General features: G+C 38.3%; 3 protein-coding genes across 3 annotated transcripts; 1 reads left to right on the forward strand and 2 right to left on the reverse strand.

Annotated features, from left to right (window-relative positions):
* Positions 1 to 139: 139 nt before the first annotated feature.
* On the forward strand, positions 140 to 1188 carry LOC135627240 (uncharacterized). The gene is made up of 2 exons (XM_065133254.1): positions 140 to 740; positions 922 to 1188. Exons 1-2 carry the CDS (start codon positions 286 to 288, stop codon positions 1079 to 1081), a joined length of 615 nt encoding a protein of 204 aa, XP_064989326.1. The 5' UTR covers positions 140 to 285; the 3' UTR covers positions 1082 to 1188.
* An 893-nt stretch (positions 1189 to 2081) lies between these two features.
* On the reverse strand, positions 2082 to 4626 carry LOC135626553 (MYB-like transcription factor EOBII). Its single transcript, XM_065131951.1, has 7 exons — positions 4486 to 4626; positions 3991 to 4164; positions 3607 to 3873; positions 3475 to 3529; positions 2908 to 3192; positions 2696 to 2825; positions 2082 to 2618 (listed from the first exon to the last, which is right to left on the reverse strand). Exons 5-7 carry the CDS (start codon positions 3044 to 3046, stop codon positions 2225 to 2227), a joined length of 663 nt encoding a protein of 220 aa, XP_064988023.1. The 5' UTR covers positions 3047 to 3192; positions 3475 to 3529; positions 3607 to 3873; positions 3991 to 4164; positions 4486 to 4626; the 3' UTR covers positions 2082 to 2224.
* LOC135626551 (tyrosine decarboxylase 2-like) lies at positions 4446 to 19798 on the reverse strand. Its single transcript, XM_065131949.1, has 14 exons — positions 19646 to 19798; positions 19428 to 19548; positions 18255 to 18327; positions 17847 to 18077; positions 16406 to 16569; positions 14265 to 14405; positions 13801 to 13860; positions 12560 to 12724; positions 11227 to 11283; positions 8621 to 8685; positions 6932 to 7055; positions 5664 to 5801; positions 5456 to 5578; positions 4446 to 4772 (listed from the first exon to the last, which is right to left on the reverse strand). Coding segments are annotated over exons 1-13 (1464 nt in total). The 5' UTR covers positions 19648 to 19798; the 3' UTR covers positions 4446 to 4772.
* Between the last annotated feature and the right edge of the window lie 204 nt (positions 19799 to 20002).

Below are 20002 nucleotides of genomic sequence, written 5' to 3' on the forward strand. Positions count from 1 at the left end.
GTAATCAATCGTCTTCAGCTCTAAAGAGAACATACAATATTTTATGTGCGCATAATATCTATCATATGATATTATAATAGGATACATATTATATGTTGTGTTTACAGGGCTACAATGTCTCGACCATGCACGGGTGGACGTTGACCGAGTCGCACGTAGGTCAACAAACGCGCAGGTCGTTCACGTCCACCACCCAAACTTAGGCGGAATCGAAAACGACGATGCCGTGAACAGAAAGCTCAATGCATTCGCTTCGCCCTTTCGCTTTCCTCGGTGGCAGCGGCGATGGACGGTTGCGGGAGTCCGGCGGGAAAGAGAAGGATCATGGTGGTCGCCGACCCGGGCCGGGAGTCGGCCGCGGCGCTCGAGTGGGCGCTCTACCACGCGGTTCTCGAGCACGACGACATCATCCTGCTGCACGTCGAGCCGGTGAGCGCGCGGCGCGCCTCCGCGCTCTCCTCCTTCCTCTCTCGTCCGCCCTCGGCGGTGTCACCGGTGCTGTTTCCTCAGGCCGCCGCCGTCGCCGCCGCCGTGGGGGCGGGCGACGGGTGCGGCGACTATGAGTTCCTGGACGCGATGAGGGCGAGGTGCCAGGCGGTGCAGCCGACGGTGAGGGTGCAGATCGAGAGGGTGGAGATGGAGAGCAAGGACAAAGCGGCCGCCATTCTCACGCAGACGCAGCTGTCCCGGGCCGACCTCCTCGTCATCGGTCAGCGCCGGAACGCCACCTCCTTCTTGGGGTAAGCGTGACCAGGCATTAATCGTAACCAAGAAAACGGGTGGGATGAATTAATGAAGGCGTTAATCGGAGATGTTCTCATTCATCCTTCAGTATACTAAACGAATGATGTTGATATACGATTGTAATTAATCATCGTCATGGCTTCTCTGATCGACCTCGTGTCGGTTTTGGTCTTGCAGGTGCAAGCTCAGTGGAAGCATGTCGAGTAAAGGGCCGGACACGGCAGAGTTCCTGATCGAGAACAGCAAGTGCCTGTGTGTTGGTGTCCAAAAGAAGGGCCAAACCGCAGGCTATCTCCTCAACACCAAGACTCACAAGAACTTCTGGCTTCTTGCTTAGAACTCATCCATGGATGGAGTCGTGGAAGTCAATGAGCAGGTGAAGCATAGGAAGCTTAAGACATACACAAAACGACGGTTTACGGCTGCTGATCGCATGATATATACATATACATATACATATATATATACATATATATATATACATATACATATATATATATATATGTATATATATATAGTTTTCTTCTTTTTCCTTCTCTCTTCTACAACCTTTTTGTGAGCTAAGGAGAGATGCGTTGACGCATCAATGGTGCTCGGCATCTTAGAACTATGTATGTGCGTGGAATAAAATAGTATGTGAGAACTATCGAGTCCACAACTTATCATAAACGAATCATGGAACCATTTCGTTTTTCTTCTATTGAGCAGAACACGTATCCTTCTGCTCTTGTAAGCTGCAGCTTTTTTGTTCTCGATCGTCGATGGATCTCTCTCTTTATGTTGTTTGGAGTGAAGGGATGTGCTGCATGCACGTTGGTACAAATAGAGTTACAGGTGGCCCAAAGTTTCTCGACAAGAGAGCTTTTATTACGAGTTTTAAGTTCCAATTATTTGGGATGACTATATAATTTTTTCTTCGTCATTATATACCAATTTCACTAAATTTAAAACAATTTTAAATCCTTATTTATAGCCTATACCAAAACCTTTTTAGGCTCTCTCTCTCTCTCTCTCTCTCTCTCTATGCCTCTCATGCCATCAACATTAACATAAATAGCATCGGCTCATCTAACCATCAGAAAATAAATACTCGTATTCGTTGGTATTCTATAATCATGCAATGAAGGCCACATTGGTAGAATAAATAAACGGGAGGTAATTTATTCTCTCTCTCTCTCTCTCTCTCTCTCTCTCTCTCCAACATATATCGTGCAATCTATTGCTCATTCTTCTTCAACCTATGGTGCAATCAATCGTGCTCTTCTTGTTGTTGCTTCTTTCATATATCTACTACAGGCCTGATAACAGTATGATTGAAGTGGTATCATACCTTGTAATGTACTATTATGTAATGAAGAAACTAATATTAGTCGAAGAAGAAACTTGCTACAGATGTCTGCCCATTAATTAGTTTCTAGGATCTGCCCACATACATTAATGTAAGTTCTCCCTACATGATGTTGCCAGCGACATGATGTACTCAATCCTTCACTTGAGATGTGCTGCCACCCTCGGTGTACTCAGATGCATTGTCGTCGTCGTCAAGGTTCCACAGGCACCCCCACGAGCCATCCTCGTCGCTCATGTATCCCTGGAAGCCGCCACCTTGAAGCACGTAGGCCATCTCCTGCACCTCTTCCGCTCGCATGGCATCCTCCTCCACTTGCTTCATCGTCGACGTCCCCCCCATGTCTTCCGCTTCCTGCTGCTGCTGCTTGTGCTTCTGCCGCTCTTGCTGCTGCCTCACGAGGAGTCTGGCTCTCGCCCTCTCGGCTTTCTTCCTCGGGGTGTTGTCCTTCTTGAAATGGGTCCTCCAGTAGTTCTTGATCTCGTTGTCGGTCCTCCCCGGCAGGCTTCGAGCAATGGCGGACCACCTGCAGCTTGCTGCGCAGGTTAACCGCGGAGTCGATGAAGAGTGTGAGGAGAGCAGAAGAGGTACTTGGTGTGGTACCTGTTTCCCCACAGGGCATGCAGCTCTTGTATGGTGTTCTCCTCTTGTGGAGTGATGCTGCCTCTCTTGAGGTCCGGCCTCAGGTAGTTCACCCACCGAAGCCTGCAGCTCTTCCCGCTCCTCCGCAGACCTGAATCAATCCATTAGTATCTGAGAACTGAAGGCGCCAGTGCAGCGAACTCAGATCGGAGGAACACTCGGTGATCACCGACCTGATAACTTGGAGACCGAGTTCCATTGTCCTTCGCCATGGAGGGTGACATGCTCGATGAGGAGTTGATCCTCTTGCACGGTCCAAGGACCCTTTCTCCAGCCATCTTCTGTAGTACCCCAACCCAACTGCCCGTCCATGCCTCAGCTGCTTCCGCTGCACCAGTATCAAGTGAGATTCTGGTCGCAAGCTGTCTCCCACTGCCACTTCTCAGGTGCAAGCACTAGAATGTCTAACTCTTTTTCATGATGCCTTGGGTATATCCTCAACACATCCTACGTGAAACCTGTGGTCATGTTTTCTACGGTCAGATGCCAGTAAGAAAGAACCTTAAAGTCCAAGCCTTTTAAGGTTGAAAGAACAAGGGCGGAAAGGACCCAAGACTCTATTTTTTATTTTTTATTGCCTTTTTAATGAAACTAAAAAGATCATATTTCGATTCATACGGTTGGAACATGCAATTTGACTCTTTGACGATAGTGGAATTTTGTTTCGATGCAGTGTAGCAGAATAGTCAAGAGTTCGACATATATAATAGTAGGGCATGGAGACAGACTAGATTGCACACCTGTCGCTAGATTCGTTCGATGTATTAGAGGGCAGCATCGGAAGCACAAGCACTGCTGCACTTCCAAGAATCAAACGTTAAGTGGCATCCTTGATGTTTGATCCAATTGAAAAGTAAGTACGGAGGCGTCACCTCACATCCACGTATCGGTTGTGCTTTAATTGAGGCTGGCCATTGCAGGGGCACTTCAGAAGAAAAAAGGAAGCAAGCAGTTCGATAGAGGCTGCACCACCGGCGACTCGTTACCACATGTCCTCGCTTCTTGTCCGACGTGATGTCCAAGTGATCCTTATCTATTGGATTGGCGAAACTCGTGGGGTGCCAATTTGGGTAAGCATGGAATAAGTTAGTAGTTCTTTGGGTTCCGAGGACAAACCCCACAAGTCTTCCTGTCGACACCTGGAGGATTCATGGATTAACAGATAAGTCAGCGCAGTAGAAAGCTTGAGAGAGAGAGAGAGAGAGAGCGAGAAATCATTACGACCACATTTGTTTGGGAATGAACGAGATCCTTACTTTTTGTTCATGAGAGTAGTAGTACTGTGACCAAGGGCAGGTGTGGATGCCACATGTCTCGAAAGCAATGTGCCTCTGTCCTCGAGTTCCACGTTTGACGATAGTCTCGTATGCCGAGCTGTGTTTTGAATTTGGAATGAGCTTAGCCAGGTTGAGCCCTCGACGAAAGCCGGGCTGCAAAAGCAGGTGGAAAAGGTTGCTTTAGAACATTTGAGCCAGAGAAATTGGGAGAAGCTGATTCACATCACACTTGACACGCCATGTTAAACTAATACCACAGTGGAAAGAGAGTTCCAGAGAGAGAGAGAGAGAGAGAGAGAGAGAGAGAGAGAGAGAGAAGACCACATTTGGCATCACAGGATTCAGTTTGACGAGAAAAGTAGGTATGAAACATGCATGTCTCCGTGCAAGCAATGAGATGTATGAAAGCTACCATTTCTGCAGCAGAAATAAAATGAAGTAAAAATCGTCAAGCAACATAGTCAGTATGCATACATGCGTGAGTAAAAATTGTTGGTTCCAAGTAAGATCTCAATGCTCTATGTAGCATACTTCCATTAAACTGAAGAATTGCACCAAGGATCCCGAAGAATACCGTGTAATCCAATTTGAAGTCTTCAGTAATCTCAAATCACTAAGAGGAACTGCTGCTGGTCACTAGATTAATACAAGCATTTCATATTCCTTGAATAGCAGCATTGATAGTGACCAGATGTTTACCAAAAAACAATGAATTGGCTTGATGTCAATGCGATCCAGACTTGCAAAATCACTCGAGGAACCTGCCAACACAGCAAAAAGAAAAGGTCCAATCAATTTACATTCTATTTCGTATTCAAGGAAAGACATGACAAGCACCAACGGAATGGAAGTTTGCTTTAGTGATTATGATTCTCTTTCCAAAGAGAGGTAAGAGTACCAAATATGGACCATGGGATCAGGATCTTACAGTCTATTTTGGAAAATGAGAAAGCTATCAAATTTGTCATTTAAAGATAAGGTAAGGGCAGCTCTCGACCAAATAATGCCTTTTTCTCTTTCTCTTACCTCATTCTTGGTCTTTTCTTACAAGTGTTTTATGTACATTAACCAAAACTTCCCATTTTAAGTGTTGTAGCAAGTCTCCTCAGAATATAACAAGAGAAATCCATCTATAAGTAGTGGCTTTGACATGTCTGAAGGTCCTCTAACAGTGAGGATAGGTGAACCAATTTAAATTTGAGAGTGTGTGTGTGTGGGTCAGAGTAAGGAGATGGTTTGGGCTGTCCTAGGATATCTGGTGACATCGTCCTCACTACAGCTAGAAGATAGCAGAGGATTATTATAGCCTGATCCAAAGAGCGGGGATCATTCGGTTGTACTTATTGTTGGGAACTCCATAAATAGTCGAACAAACTAAGACTGTAGTGTTGTCGTGCCGAATGCAAATGAACAATCATATAAATGTTGCCAACGAAACTCAAACCTAGTAGTCCTTTAGAAGAGTAGTAGCCTGGTCCTGCAACACCTGCCAGGCTGTCTTAATATGTCTATCTTCTGTAAGTGGTGCTCCAACAGCAAAACGCAAGATGAAATTCCCTGACAAAACCTGCTTATGAAAGCCCATTAAAAGGAAACAGATCAAACAGTAATTATGGTGATTTGAACTGAGCTTCAATTTGTGAAAAACCTACAGTATGTGATAAGAAGATTTTCCCACTTGAATTGACAGCATCCAATAAACTATGGTTGAGTTTATAACCATTATCTTGATCATTTGGCGGAGGAATAAGGCGGAAGCATACTAATGAAAAGGTCCGAGGGGCCACAACCTGTAAATTTTTCATAGTAAATTAAAAAAAAATCTGAGGATGCTATGCAGAAATAAAAACAGAAGGTCTTACAATAATATTTGAAGACAGAATTCTAGACTCATTCCTTATCAGTCCTTTAAAAACTAATTTTGATGTATATGATTTGGTTAGCCAACAAAAAAACATTGACTTCAATTTAAGGAAGACAAGCATTAAAAAAAGCACAATTTTTACCTTGTAACTCAATTTCAAGGCCAATTTGCACAAGAAAAATGTATAAAAGAAATGAATGCAAACATGGCATTTCAGAAAACAGGGTCATGCAACCCTCAACCCAGCCATCATCTTGCAAATACACATCACTATAGCCACTAGTTGTATACACATTACAAAGCATTATACGTCATAGATGTTAAAATTGTTGCAAATGAAAACAGAAATGGTTACTGAAATAGCTGCCAATTTTAGCATTAGAAGTCACTTGAATTGAGTCACTCTAGGATCTGGATGATGTATTGGTCTATATTTTCTGTATAGCTATGATTATAAATACAAATTTAAGAGGACAAACACTGTAAGGTAACTAAATGCATGAAGTTGCAAATGACTGGGGCCCTTAAAGTCATTGGATCAAAAGGAAAGCATTATTGAAAGATTGTTTCCACTAACATAAAATTAAAGCCAAAGTAAAACATAGCTATCAGTAGTTGTAAAGCTTGATTATATTGTTCATTAGAGATAAACTGAGGAATAAATGACACTATTTTGTTGATGATGGTGCTTCTTTGGGAGATGCTTCTTGGGTATCATATAAAGGAATTCCTTGGCAACTGAAAGGAACTGCAGAAATGGTAGACCGAAAGGATGATGGATGGCTATATATGCAAGAAATAGAGGAAGAGCACATGTAATAAATATCGCATGATGTTTGCAATTATTAATATGTTTAGTAAATCAGTACAAGAAAGGATATCAATGCATTATATTTATGCAGATGGTAAAAAAATTTATGTTCAACTGATCCAAAATATATGGAGCAGTGAATATACATGTAAGTGCTTTGAAACAAAAAAATCTTGCATTTTTATGGAACTTAGAATAATAGCTACACATGATATTGATTCTGAAGATATAATTGTCTCATTTACCTCAAACCTTGAGTCAGAAGTTATAAGTTGTTCAAATTGTTCAGCCAAACGTATGTGATTTCTAATGTAGCTTTGTAGATTTGCAACGCCATATAGCCTCAAAACTAACCATAGCTTTAAAGACCTGCAATTTCAAAATGAATAAATGATGAAACAATCTAATATGTCGAAATCAACATTTTTGTCCTCCAGTGTTACATTAAATCAGATGTATACACAAACCCTTCCATTTCCTTTCTCTCTTTATCCTTAACAAACAAAAAAATTATAATAACCAGATGACAATGCCATCTAATCAGATTGACAAATGTACCAAAATTATAGGTGGCAGATGACTCGTAGGACATGAGATGCAGTGGTGCAGAACTACTATTACAACAAGTGCACTTCATTTTCTCTCAAAACATTAAATTGCAAGTCCGCTGGTTAGTAACATCATACAATAAGTAGATAGAGGCCTAAATAGTTTGGAAGATATTCCAGGTGTTGTATGAAGCATTCATTTTATTATCCACAATGGAATAGATTAAACAAAGTTTCAATTTCAAAGTAAATGCAGAACTTAATGCAGAACTTATGAAAGTATTATTTCTCAAATTAACATAATGTTGGCTACAGTGACAATTGACTAAATAATGAACAGTATGCCTGTGGAAAAGAAAGCAAACACTAGAAATAGCTTGCCTACAAAAGATTATGGATAGCCAGGCAGCTCAACAAGAAGCAACTCAAGGTAGCTCTAATTATGTCATTGTACTTTAATATAGTTGTCGAACAAGTAGTAGCTCTATTTATGTCATTGGACCTTAATATAGATGTTGAACAAGTACATAGAGTTCACTGTCAGTCTTAAAAAGACAAATAACTGGGGATGATATAATGACCTATAACAAGACTATAATAAACAACAATTCAATATGAGCAATGAAGAAAACATTTATTAAGAGTTTACAGTTTAAAGAGTTAAAGGCTAAAGGGACCAAGACAACAGCTCGGTACTGTAGTTGCACAATTGTGATAATTGTGCAATATGATTAAACAAACAACTTAGTTTCCAGCTAACTTACAAGTGAGAATTGCAAAAGGCCAATCTCTACATATATAATATAGTAAGACTATTATATAATATCAGTGTACATATCCCGTGTGTAATGTCACAAGTTAAAGAATGTAATGCCATAAGTCATAAATCTAGGAAGTGTTAAAAATCAAAGAATGTAAAAAGATGATAACAACTGTAATTGTGCATTGCTGGTATTCAGCATCTTTGTATAATACCATAAGTCAACCCTTCAACTTCATGTCAAAAATTAGTCTCTCTCTAATTGACAAAAGCAAATGGGATTTGATTCTCATATGCAGGACCACACAGAAAAACAAAACGGCAAGTCAACCTTAATCACAAATCTTGTCACAGACTTCAAAATAGCTAACATTTGAAGATAAACTTTCTCAAAAGTTAATTTGGATACTCAAACTGCCAAAAAACTATGGCGTATTGAACTTTTTTCTTTTAGTTTCTAACACTAACATCTGAAAGAAATATTCACATACAGAATAAACTCAAATTTTATTATGTTTAATCTCACAGTATCAAATTGCTCCCAGGTACAAGTACACACACACATACACATATATATGGCAGGATTATTACAACAAGCATTATACATGCACAAAGAAAGGTGGTACCTGAATCTGCGTCCAAGAGGAATCTGCCAATCTTTGAAATCCACAACAGCATTTTCTTGCGAGGCCTGGTAATTTGAACAATAGCCAAAAGAATACAATAACAGGCTCATTAAAATGTGCTAACACAATGGAGAGAACTATATTTTAGGAACTACAAGAGAGAGAGAGAGAGAGAGAGAGAGAGAGAGAGAGAGAGAACATGAAAAGGAGCTGCTTCTGTTCAGTTTCATCAAAAAGCACATTTAACAGAATAACGATAACAAAAATCATCACCATAAGAAGCAAAGCAATTTTTGTAAGGGATTATTAATTTTGCTACCAGCAATGTTCTTAATTGTGGTCATGTGCACTAAATAGTCACTTGTGTCATCTTCCCATCTCTCTTTCCTGTGAATTGAAGGGCATAAAAAATTGACATACTATATGCAATTTCATGTTAACCCTTGCTAAATATAATATATCAATATGAACCCCCAGCACGGCCTGACAGATTTGCAGAAATATAAGCATGACAGTCTAAAAGTTGGATGTTATACAGATACTAGAATCACTCTCCAGGTTGGATGTGCACATTTTGCCTCATTATCATCCTTGGAAGTTCTACCTATGTTAAGGAGCAAAATATACAGTAATGGCAGAGACAAAGTGTCCCAAATACCAGCAAAGAAGATATCTAGTTATAGCTTTCTTTTATAAGAGATAGTACATATGCTTCAAATTATTTAACACGGTCAAGGGCACAAAGTATCAACCAGTAAATGACACGGGAGTGTTTTTAAACTTTGAATCCAGAGACGTCAAGAAAATCATACTAATTCCTTAGTTTTCTCAATAAATCAGGAAGACTCATAAAAACTCCGTCTGAAGTATCCATGTAGACTTCAAAAGGTCTCCCATAAGCTAGCAATCTGAGTACAGGTTCCTCCAAAACAACAACCTTTAGGTCTCGGAATGTCGCTTCACATTTGTCTAACTATGGCCAATAATGCTTCTTCAAGCTTTAGCAACCCCATTAGTGAAGCTGTGCGCTTCGAAATCCTTGAGATGAAATGCCGATAACAATTAACGAAACCAAGGAAGGATATCAGCTCAAGCACCTTCTTTGGTATTTGCCACTCCACCATAACTTGCACCTTCGACTTGTCCATTCAAATCATCCCTCTATCGACTTGGTGTCCAAGAATAGAATTTTCGTTTGCATAAGCTAACACTTCTCCTTTTTTACGAACAAGGTATTCTTTCGGAGAATCTTGAATATTGTTTGAAGGTGCTTGGTATGCTCATTGAGTATTATTTCCGAGCATTTAACCACAACCACAAAATAAAAACCCTAGACCCTACTATAAAAAGTTCCCTCGAATATGATTTCCAAGATAAGCTTTTTTTTCCAACACTTAGACTCGAAATTATTAAATCCTTCGAACCCCTTATCGACTTAAATATAGAAGGGCCCTTGTCAGGCATGTCCCCAATGCAATTTTTGCAGGATCTCTTATCAAACCCATTTATCTTCCAACATCAAGTTTGTGACAGATTCAAGCTCGAACTAAGGTTTGATCCAAATCCTCCTTCACATCGGACAACCAAATTCTGCTTTAACACAATCAAATGCAACAACATTACTAATTAAGAAACATAAACTTTATTATCCATAACAAACAATTTCTAACATTTCACTTCATGCTACATTTTTTTGTTCTCAATCAACACGACATCCCTACCTATCTCATTGACAATACAAAAGCATTCCACCACAATCATACCAGCTTAAAGACTTGAAACATTTAACCTTCGTTGCCAAAGTATAAACATTAGCATTGACATAAGAGTGATGACTTTAAGGCTTTAAGGATACATAAATTGTAGTCCAATTTTTATTGGCTCTACTTTTTTACCAACCTCCTATATATTCGAAGCTTTTCTTGAATCCCTAGGTTGGCTGACATAAAAAATATACTCGTTATATAAACTATAAAGGCAATTAGACATGTCCTGGCATACAAATTCCTTCCCAAGTCATTGATTGTTAATATTTACTAGCCACTAACTACCTGAGAATATGTGCCCCATTTTGTCAACACATGATAAGACTCAAGCCACTTTGTAACTATCGTAAAACACTTTCATTTAAGTTATCTTTGCATCTTATTATGCTCGATAGATTCAAAATTGGGAGTTATGTGTGAAGTGGAAGTTCCAAGAAGCACTAAAGTACACTATGATACCATAAATGAGGATGAAAGAGTTGAATACAAAATCACAAAAAATTCCTCAATAACGAGCTAATGATCTTCCTTAGAAAATATTTTAACTACTAAAAAGCAACTTCAAATGCCAAACACAGCTTTAGTATACCATGAGGATATTCCTACCATTTAAATTAGATCAATCCAATTAGTGAATATACATATTCGTCACTCTTATTGTAGACTACTATAAGAAAAACAAGGTAGAAGTGAAAACAGAGGAAGTGACTTCCATATCTCAGCTAATTTGTGTATGTTGGTAAAGATAAAGTCCTTTAAACAAGTGCTTGTGCTTGAAATTGCAATGCTCAAGTATGATTATGAAAAAAGTAGCTAGACAGATGGAAAAAAGAGACTAGCCTTATTCTTAAGATACTCAGGATTTGTGGAAAGGGACTGGATCAAATCACTTCGGTCCTGCCAGCAAGCATAATTACTAGCACCATTAGTGCTTTAGTGAAAATTCTTTAGAAGCAGGATAATATAGTGCCAGATATATATTGGAGTAAGTAAATTCTTTAGAAGCAGGATAATATAGTGCCAGATATATATATTGGAGTAAGTAGTATCCAGAGTCATTTCATGTTAAAAGTGACTACGATGGCATAGATATCAGCTATTAGTGTAAGCTGCTGCAGTAAATTATGATCAAATCAAGCAAATGATGTTAGTTAGTAGCTTTAGATAACTAATAACAGACGAGAAATAATTCAACAAGGAAAAAAGACAATTGTGCTTCACTAGCATTAATTGGAAAACATATGAACAAAAATTTTTGAATTGGTGGTAAAAGAATGTAATATGTTATAACTGAGGTATTACAGGTGTCCCTTTTTGTAGCTTACCAGTCCTTCCAAAAGAAATTGCTTTGTATAGCTTATCTCACTGTTTTAAGTAGCACATTGTCACTATATTTCCATTTTCAAATTTCACCTTAATTTAAATGCCTGCGATGCTTTTCTTTTTGCAAAGTTTAAAAAGGGCAGGTACTTAATTGTAATCTCATGTTTTTGTCTGTCAAAATTATAGAAAATTGAAATATTATCTGGACAAGTACTAAAAATAAAAAAGTTTGACCTACTACAATCTTCTATTGCCATACCATACTTTGCATCTTCCAATATCTAAGGGTGAACACATGACTGGAGCCTCACATCTTTTTAGAATCTTAGACAATGAATATAAAGAAAACAGATGACATTGGAGTTCTTAAAGGCTGAGAGTTCAGCTCACTTTAGGTAACCTCGCATGCAACTGATAAAGTAACAGGTTCCGACTACATGGAAATCACTATATCTTTCTTCCAACTTTCTACAGATGAGTTTTGATTCCCTTGGTTTATGTTCCATCAAAGATCATGTAAAATATCAATTATTTTACCTAGAATCAATAACTTGTACAGGTATTCTTCAAGGGAACAGGACATCACACTTGACCTTCAGTTATTTCATGATCCATACCCCAAAAAAAGGGAACTCCGAAAAGAATAGCTTTTGCAAAACTAGAAAAAGAACAAACAACACAAAGAGTTCAACTTACAATGCAAAAACTTGACTGTGCACAAAAGAATATGGAACAGAAAGACAACTGATTTTAGATTGATTAGCATGGAGCAAAACTTGTAGAATGCTTAATTTGGTTAATGCACAATTTCTTTTATAAATTACCACAAATACCGAATTGCATGCCTTACCTGTACCCAAAGCACTGAACAATCAAAATTTGTAAGGAACCATTTATGCGCATTCATACCAAACGAATCTGCTTCTTCCACGCCATCAATATAATGACGATACTCTGGACAAATGCAAGCACTGCCGGCATATGCAGCGTCTATATGAAACCACATATTAAAGGCCTACGATAGAGGACATAAAAAGGTACCAATTTGTCAATGAAGCTAAGAATCCTAGGATTACAAAGAGCATGCTACTGAACAAAAATTAAGTAGGAAAATAGAGAGAAAATTTTCAGGGGACACAAAATTCCAGCAACATCATGCTTTTATTCAGACACGAAATTGTTCAGTTATCCCACCTAATTACAAGATCTACAACGTCATACATAAGCATCATGGATGGACAACATCTCAAATTAGTGCACTTTTTCCTCTACACCTATATGGATTTTGTCTTTAGAAATAACTTCCAAATGCCCAACCCGAAGAAGATTTTTTTTCCATTTTTTGAAATGTAGGGAACATACCAATGCAGAAGCCTCTGTTCAGGGATATCTGTTGATCGGCATTTACCAATCTTTTCTTTCCCTTCTTTTAACTAGCCTTGCAAAATCCTATCTTCTCTGTGTTGATCTCAGTTTAACTCTCAACACGTGGGAGGCCAGGTGTTTCCCCGCATTTGTCAAGCCTATGAAGTGTATTACATAATACATAATTAATATTCTAGATATTATCTTGTTGCAGTGTTGTGAGAGCTGCTGTTCAGCAGGTTTGCCAAATATATATGGGCAACATTCGTATCTGGCTCAGGTTATGAAGAACTTCCCTATAAATGTTAAGATGCCCCACTAAACTTAGTTTCTCAAGAACACTGGAATTCATGATGAACATTTTCCCCTTTCTTACATGCATGCTATCCAATCCAGATCTTACATTCAGTCATGAACTCATTAAGTCATTATAATACCTAAAGTTTGAATTCATTAATCATAAAAAAGCCTAACCACAGGTTTTCAGCACCAATCCCTTGAATAGTAAAACTATTGATCAATTAATAGTTTTGAGTGGCAGAATGAAGTTAAATGCTTAACAAGAACTATCATTTTGATTCTATTACAATGAATAAAGGAAATGGGACACTGCAGGGGTTTGTGCCTTAATGAAAGTTGCAACACAACAAGAGAACTTGATTGACATTATTTAATAGCACTTATAATGAATTTGAGACTCCCTTTTAGTGATATCAGATTTGTTACCTTCGCTATTTTTCCTAGCTCAGATATGGGATCAACAGCTGCCGAGGATGTGGTGCCAACCTGTGGTCAAAGAAAAATTATTCTAAGCACTATGATATCAGAAGTTTTGACTTTTGAGAAGTGTACAAGAAAGATTACAACTGCCATATTTCTTAGAGATATCTGCATCATGCCGATTTATATTATTTTCAGTATATAACAAATTAATTTACATCAGCTAGCTTAAGATAATACAGAAGGATGAATATACACAGACCCATTTCTCACAATTGCCAAGGGACCAGCATAAACTGGCAAGAAGCAACCAGTATACAGTTACAAACCAGTGTACTGTCCTACTGGTCATTTGCAAATATAAAATGCCACCACAAACTTTCTTAAACTTAAAACCACAAGAATGTCAAAATGAAAGTGAGTGCATGATAAGCTAAAATGGATATATAACAAAGTAAATTGTTCCTTACTGTGGCACATATAAAAAATGGTATCAATCCTGCTGATAAATCACTAGATATTGTTTCCGAAACAACTTCAAGAGAAAGAGCATAGTTTGAAGTCAAATCAGTCTTCAGAACTCTGAGGTTTTCCGGAAATATTCCTGCAATCTGTCAAAGAAACGCTTGGACAATACAATAGTGACACTGACACCAACATGTAAGTCAGCCATTAATATTTAAAGAGTATGTATATAAGATGGAAATGGTGTATTCTTATAAGTATCCATAGAAAGCCAACAGCACTGATCATAAGAAGCCCAGTTATTGCTACAAAATATATTACTACAAAATTTACAGCAGTAAAATTTCCATGTTTGTAAGAGTATCAGTAGCTTTTCAACGTAACACTTTTGTGCAACTGCATATTTGGTTATCGCTGTAGTATACATAAGACTTTTTTGGTGATACCATGAGATTTAATGATTTATGAGGCTGTTGAAAAGAGAATCGCTGAAAATTTCACATGGGGAATGAGAAATCTATTTATATGATGTATATTCACCAATCAAGGGGAATTTGTCAACAATTGTAGCAACAAGGCTTATATTTGTGAATCATAAATATTTATCTATTAAATTGCTCATCTTCTTCAATCATTGCAGCAACAATATAGCTGTCGAATAATTACCATTATGTTGTTTTTTCCCATTTAAATTCTTCATGAGATTGGATTCATCATTCCTAGCATTGATAGATAGTGACACTAGGATCTATGTAACCTGTGATAGTAAAAGTGATACCGCTCTATGAGATTAGGGCTGCTACAATGGTGTAGCTTTAGATCTAAAAATGATATTTAAGATCTAAACCAATATAGAGTTCTTACTATATAATTGGAGAGAGAAAGAAATAAACTGGAAGAATAAAGATGAAGAAGAAGAAAAACAGTGATGAATTTAAACCAAAACACAATTTTATTCGCCACACTCCGGCACATGTACATTAGGACGAACCAAGACCCCTGTCATATAAACAAGCAAAACTCCATTACCAATCTAAGCAAAACTCTAAACTAGGGAAACATTTTTTGAAAAAAAAACCCCCCACCATTCATAAAATTTACTATAACATGATGAGCACCAAACAGTAACAAACCCTTCGAAAGTCTCGGTGTCACCCAAGGATTGAAATTTCGTACCGTACCGGAGTTTCGAGATTCGCTCGGTATGAAATGGTACTGTATATCGAGCGGTATATTTCGGTATACCGCTCGGTATATATATATATATATATAGCGACGTCGCCTCTCTTCTCCCCGCAACATCATGGATACTTCTCCCCGCGCAGATGAGAAGTCACCGATAGACGAGGAGGGATAGCGGCGTAGGTTCTCCTCTTCTTCTCCCTTTTCTTTCTTCCACTTCTCCCTCTTCTTTCTTTTCCCTCGGTCACCGTCCGATTTAAAACGATAATGAGGCGAAAACAGCCCCACTCGACGGCACCGCCCGATACGGGCGGTATTATTCGAAATTAGAACCTTGGTGTCAACTATATTCTTAGCTAGGATTCATAAAAGAAAAATGACAACTAACGACCCTCCAAGTTGGTGTTTAATTTTGTGTTCAATTCTGAAGCGACTAACTTAGACTCGAGTTATCTAAATTCATTGAAGACGGCGATTAATATGCAATATCATTGGAAAATCCTGAATTAGACATTCTGTTTAATGATCTTCAATAGTCCACAATAACAACAACAAGAAATCGTAATGGCCCAACTATTTGGAGTAATGCTCTTCGAGAGTCTACCAGCCAAAATCCAGCTGTGCTCCACACAAAGTATTGTTCCATAAATGCCAAAAATTCTATTCCTGCCCAATCTAAATTTGAACAAAAAGCAAGATTAATGGTTAAAAACCATTTAAGGAAATGGAGTATTAATATTAAACATCATTATATGTAATGAGGCTCTATACAGAGTCACAGACCAATCTACTTCATTCGTCTAATCAAATGAAATTTAAATGTTTGATACCTGGAGGACTTATGACAAAGAATCTACAAATATCATAGGATGTCTTTCTAAATATGAATCAGCAGAAAATGATCCTGTTCCATATCGAGTAGCATAATGAAGAATTTCAATGTATTCAATGAAGTACGTGATACCTGGCATGCTTTTTGCAAAGCAGAATGTGTCTGATCAGAAGCATAAACCACTAGTTTTTCCAAGGATTTCTTCCCAACCTTCCTCAATATCTTATCACGAGCAGCTAATAGAACAACAAGAATTGCTTCACTTGCAGTACCCTGGATTACCCCACCACCCTTGCCTGAAGGTCCTTCTTACATGTTAGCACTGTAAGTTGAAGAGTATAAAAGCGGGAGGTCCACCAGTAAAGAAATCCCTTTTTCTAATAATAATTCATACATGGTGAGAAAATTCAAAATTATTTTCATAAAACAAGCAAAGATTTACTCACCTAAATAAGCTACAAACATAAGTTCGTAGGATTCACAAGTCTGAAAATCTAAATCTACTAGCAATATTATTGCTTTAGATTTAGAATCAACAATATAAATGCCAACCAAGGTTCACTCCAGGATGGAATTTGCAGATTGCTTGTATGTATTCCTCAATCTCCAAATACATTGTGTTATGGAGCACTTGTACAGACACACGAACTAAGGACCTAATGTCATCATTATCAATTTATGGCATGATTAGTTTTTACAACCAAAAAGACAGATCTGGAAGAGATTCACAAAGAAGAGTATAATTGTTGGCATCAGGAAGGCACAGGGTACAAGCATTGGGGACTAGGACCTGCATGCCCAACATATACTGATCATAACAACTATGGCGTGGTGTGCCCATGCAGCTGCATGTGGCAGACTGTAAAACCTGAATTTTCATTTATTTAAAATTAATAATACAGAATAGTGGGGCTACAGTACTAGCTGATCTAGAATTGGTGTCTCAGTACTCAGTAGACTACTTTGATGGATTCTTAGCTGACTATGACTACAATTTGTCCTTGTAACTAGTCTTTTTCAAAATTTCCATCATCAATCAAATCTTGTGCACCTGGAGTTACAGAGATGACTAATACATGATTCATGATGCATTAGATGGACTAATAGATTCTTAAAAGAGTTGATCAAAAGGAAAATATAAACTTAAAAAGGACCTCATCCTGGTATATGACAGCAAGTATATCTTTTGTTGGATAATATCAAATATACTTCTCGATAAATTTAATTGATAATATCATATATATATATATATATATATATATATATATATATATATATAATAAATTCACAAATTTTTAATTGATTTATTCTAATTATTAAAACTTAGAAAATTTGCATGAAAGATGTCAAAATGTGCCAAATTATTATATGCCTATGATTTGTACCACTAGAGCAAAGTACGTTAAGGAATCTGGAGCAAAATACTATTAGGAATTCGCATAATGCAATATGAGCAAAATTCAGTACATAACCCTAGTTCAACAAAATAAAACATACAAGGGCAAATTGATCTAATATATTATAGCATCCAATAAGTTCCATGTTATTAATCTACAAGTATCCAAACACTTACCAGTTGAAAGGAACTGGTTAGGCAGCTTAAGCATTTTAGCGAGCCAATCAAGGACAATCACTTCAAGTTCTGTTGCAGCAGGAGAAGTAACCCAACTGAAACCCACAATGTTGAATCCAGCACTGAGCATTTCTCCCAAGAATCCAGCCGTGCTGCTGTTAGATGGAAAGTAAGCAAAGTAATCTGGGCTTTGCCAATGGGTTATGCCAGGTATTATCTTCTGAAGGATATCTGCATATGTAATTGTGATAAATAATTCCTTCGTACAACACTGAAGACTAGGTTCTAGGTCAAGGATCTAATAAAAGGGTATGTAAAAGGATAAATGAATATAAAAAATTAATGATAGGAGTGAGAACTGTTAATGGTAACAGGAACTAAGAGATAATAGTTGTAAAAAAACTTCACCATCAAAAACGTCTTGCAAACATTCAGGATCATTGGGTGCAGATTCAGGCAGAAGCTCCGCAAGGTATCCAGGCTGCAAAAGTTTTATAATTACATTACAAATGTGTAAATTATTTAAATGAAAATGGTCATGAAGATAAAAGAAGGTTAAGTTTCGTTTAAATCTTCAACTTAGTGGCTCAAGAATTCTGTCACAACCCAACCCCAAAATCACATGGGGCTTAGACTAAAAGGAGTTTTTATAAAGCATTAATTGGAGGTGGTAGTGACTCATATACAACCTTAATCTTTAGTGAAATGTTTTCTGGATATCATAATTTCTGCAGTAACATCTCTGTGAGATCCATACATATATTCACTTGGATCACCAAGGTCCCTAACAAATGATGTGGGATTCTAAAGGTGTCATGTCCCTCAATATTACTCTCATCTACCATGATGATACTCCCTTCAGGCCAGATATTCATTAGAATGCATCAATATTTCACAATCTTAAAATGAAATTTTGTAAACCGTTGGGTTTACGTATAACCTAACCAGCCGGCACAAACTGCAGCCCTCTCTCCATGTAAGTTATTACAATTCAAAAAGATGGTTTATCAGAAGGAACATGAAGCTTTGTTCTTCCATTTACTCTTGCACGTACAAAATTCAAGAGCAATATAATTGGCATTGCAGAACGCCAGCAGAATCTCAATCAACATGTAATAGAAAGTGGAATCGTCCTCCTAAATTAAATAAGAAAGCAAAACAGATACTCAACCATTAGAATAGAATTCCAAGATTTAGCCCTGTCGAATGCCGATTAAGGAAAACCCATCTTTTAAATTCCAGCACCCAACATCAAAAAATGATCTTCCAAATAAAAAATCTCTCAGCCGAGAAGTTGCAATTCCATCGCCTAGCAGCGATCGATAATTACAGCAAAGAAAACCCCTTGAAACAGAATGGAGAACTCTATCAATCTAGCAACGACCAAGAACCAAAAATCGGGGTCAACAGCTGACACTAGGGAGTGGAAACAGCTCCGAAAAGAGAAAAGAGAATCATAAGCAAGGGAAACAGTTTCTCAAACATACATATTGGACATCCAACATTTCAGCATTGGATCATGCCGCGGCAAGAAGCAAGGAACGCAGAACGCAAAAAGCGAGGTACAGATTCTTGAAATACCTTGACCTGGCTGAGGACGGGGAACGACTCGATGCTCTTGTAGTAATCCGCGATGAAATCGACCATCCTGTGGCCGTACTCCCTCAGCTGCTCCGCATCCATCGGCTTCAACGAGCCCTCCCTGGACGCAGCGCAACCCACAAATCGCGACGCGTGAGAGATGGAAGAGCCGATCAACAAACAAAGAGCAGGAGATCGGTGACGGAAACAACACTTACATCGGGAGAGGGAATCCGATATCTCCTGGAAGTCACGAAGAAGCGAAGTGGAGGAAGGGGGAAACGGATGCGAGGGAGCGCAACGCATTGGGCCAGCAGCGCTCGATGTTATCCATGTCGCGTATACTGTTGAATGGATACGTATCGGATATGGTCTGTATTGTATTCGTATAAATTGCACCGGAAGAAGTCACCGTCTCCGCCTCCTCATCTGATACTGCCTCCTTTACCAGTCTTTTCATTGGGCAAGACGATGTACTCCGCGTGGGTCCCACGTACTATTTTTGGGTCCCACAAGAATGAGCCCAATAGAATACTCTCTTAACACTCATGTTAGCGGGTGTGCAAAATAAGAAT

Source organism: Musa acuminata, chromosome BXJ2-11 (genome assembly GCF_036884655.1).
Source record: "Musa acuminata AAA Group cultivar baxijiao chromosome BXJ2-11, Cavendish_Baxijiao_AAA, whole genome shotgun sequence".
NCBI classification, from domain to species: Eukaryota; Viridiplantae; Streptophyta; class Magnoliopsida; order Zingiberales; family Musaceae; genus Musa; species Musa acuminata.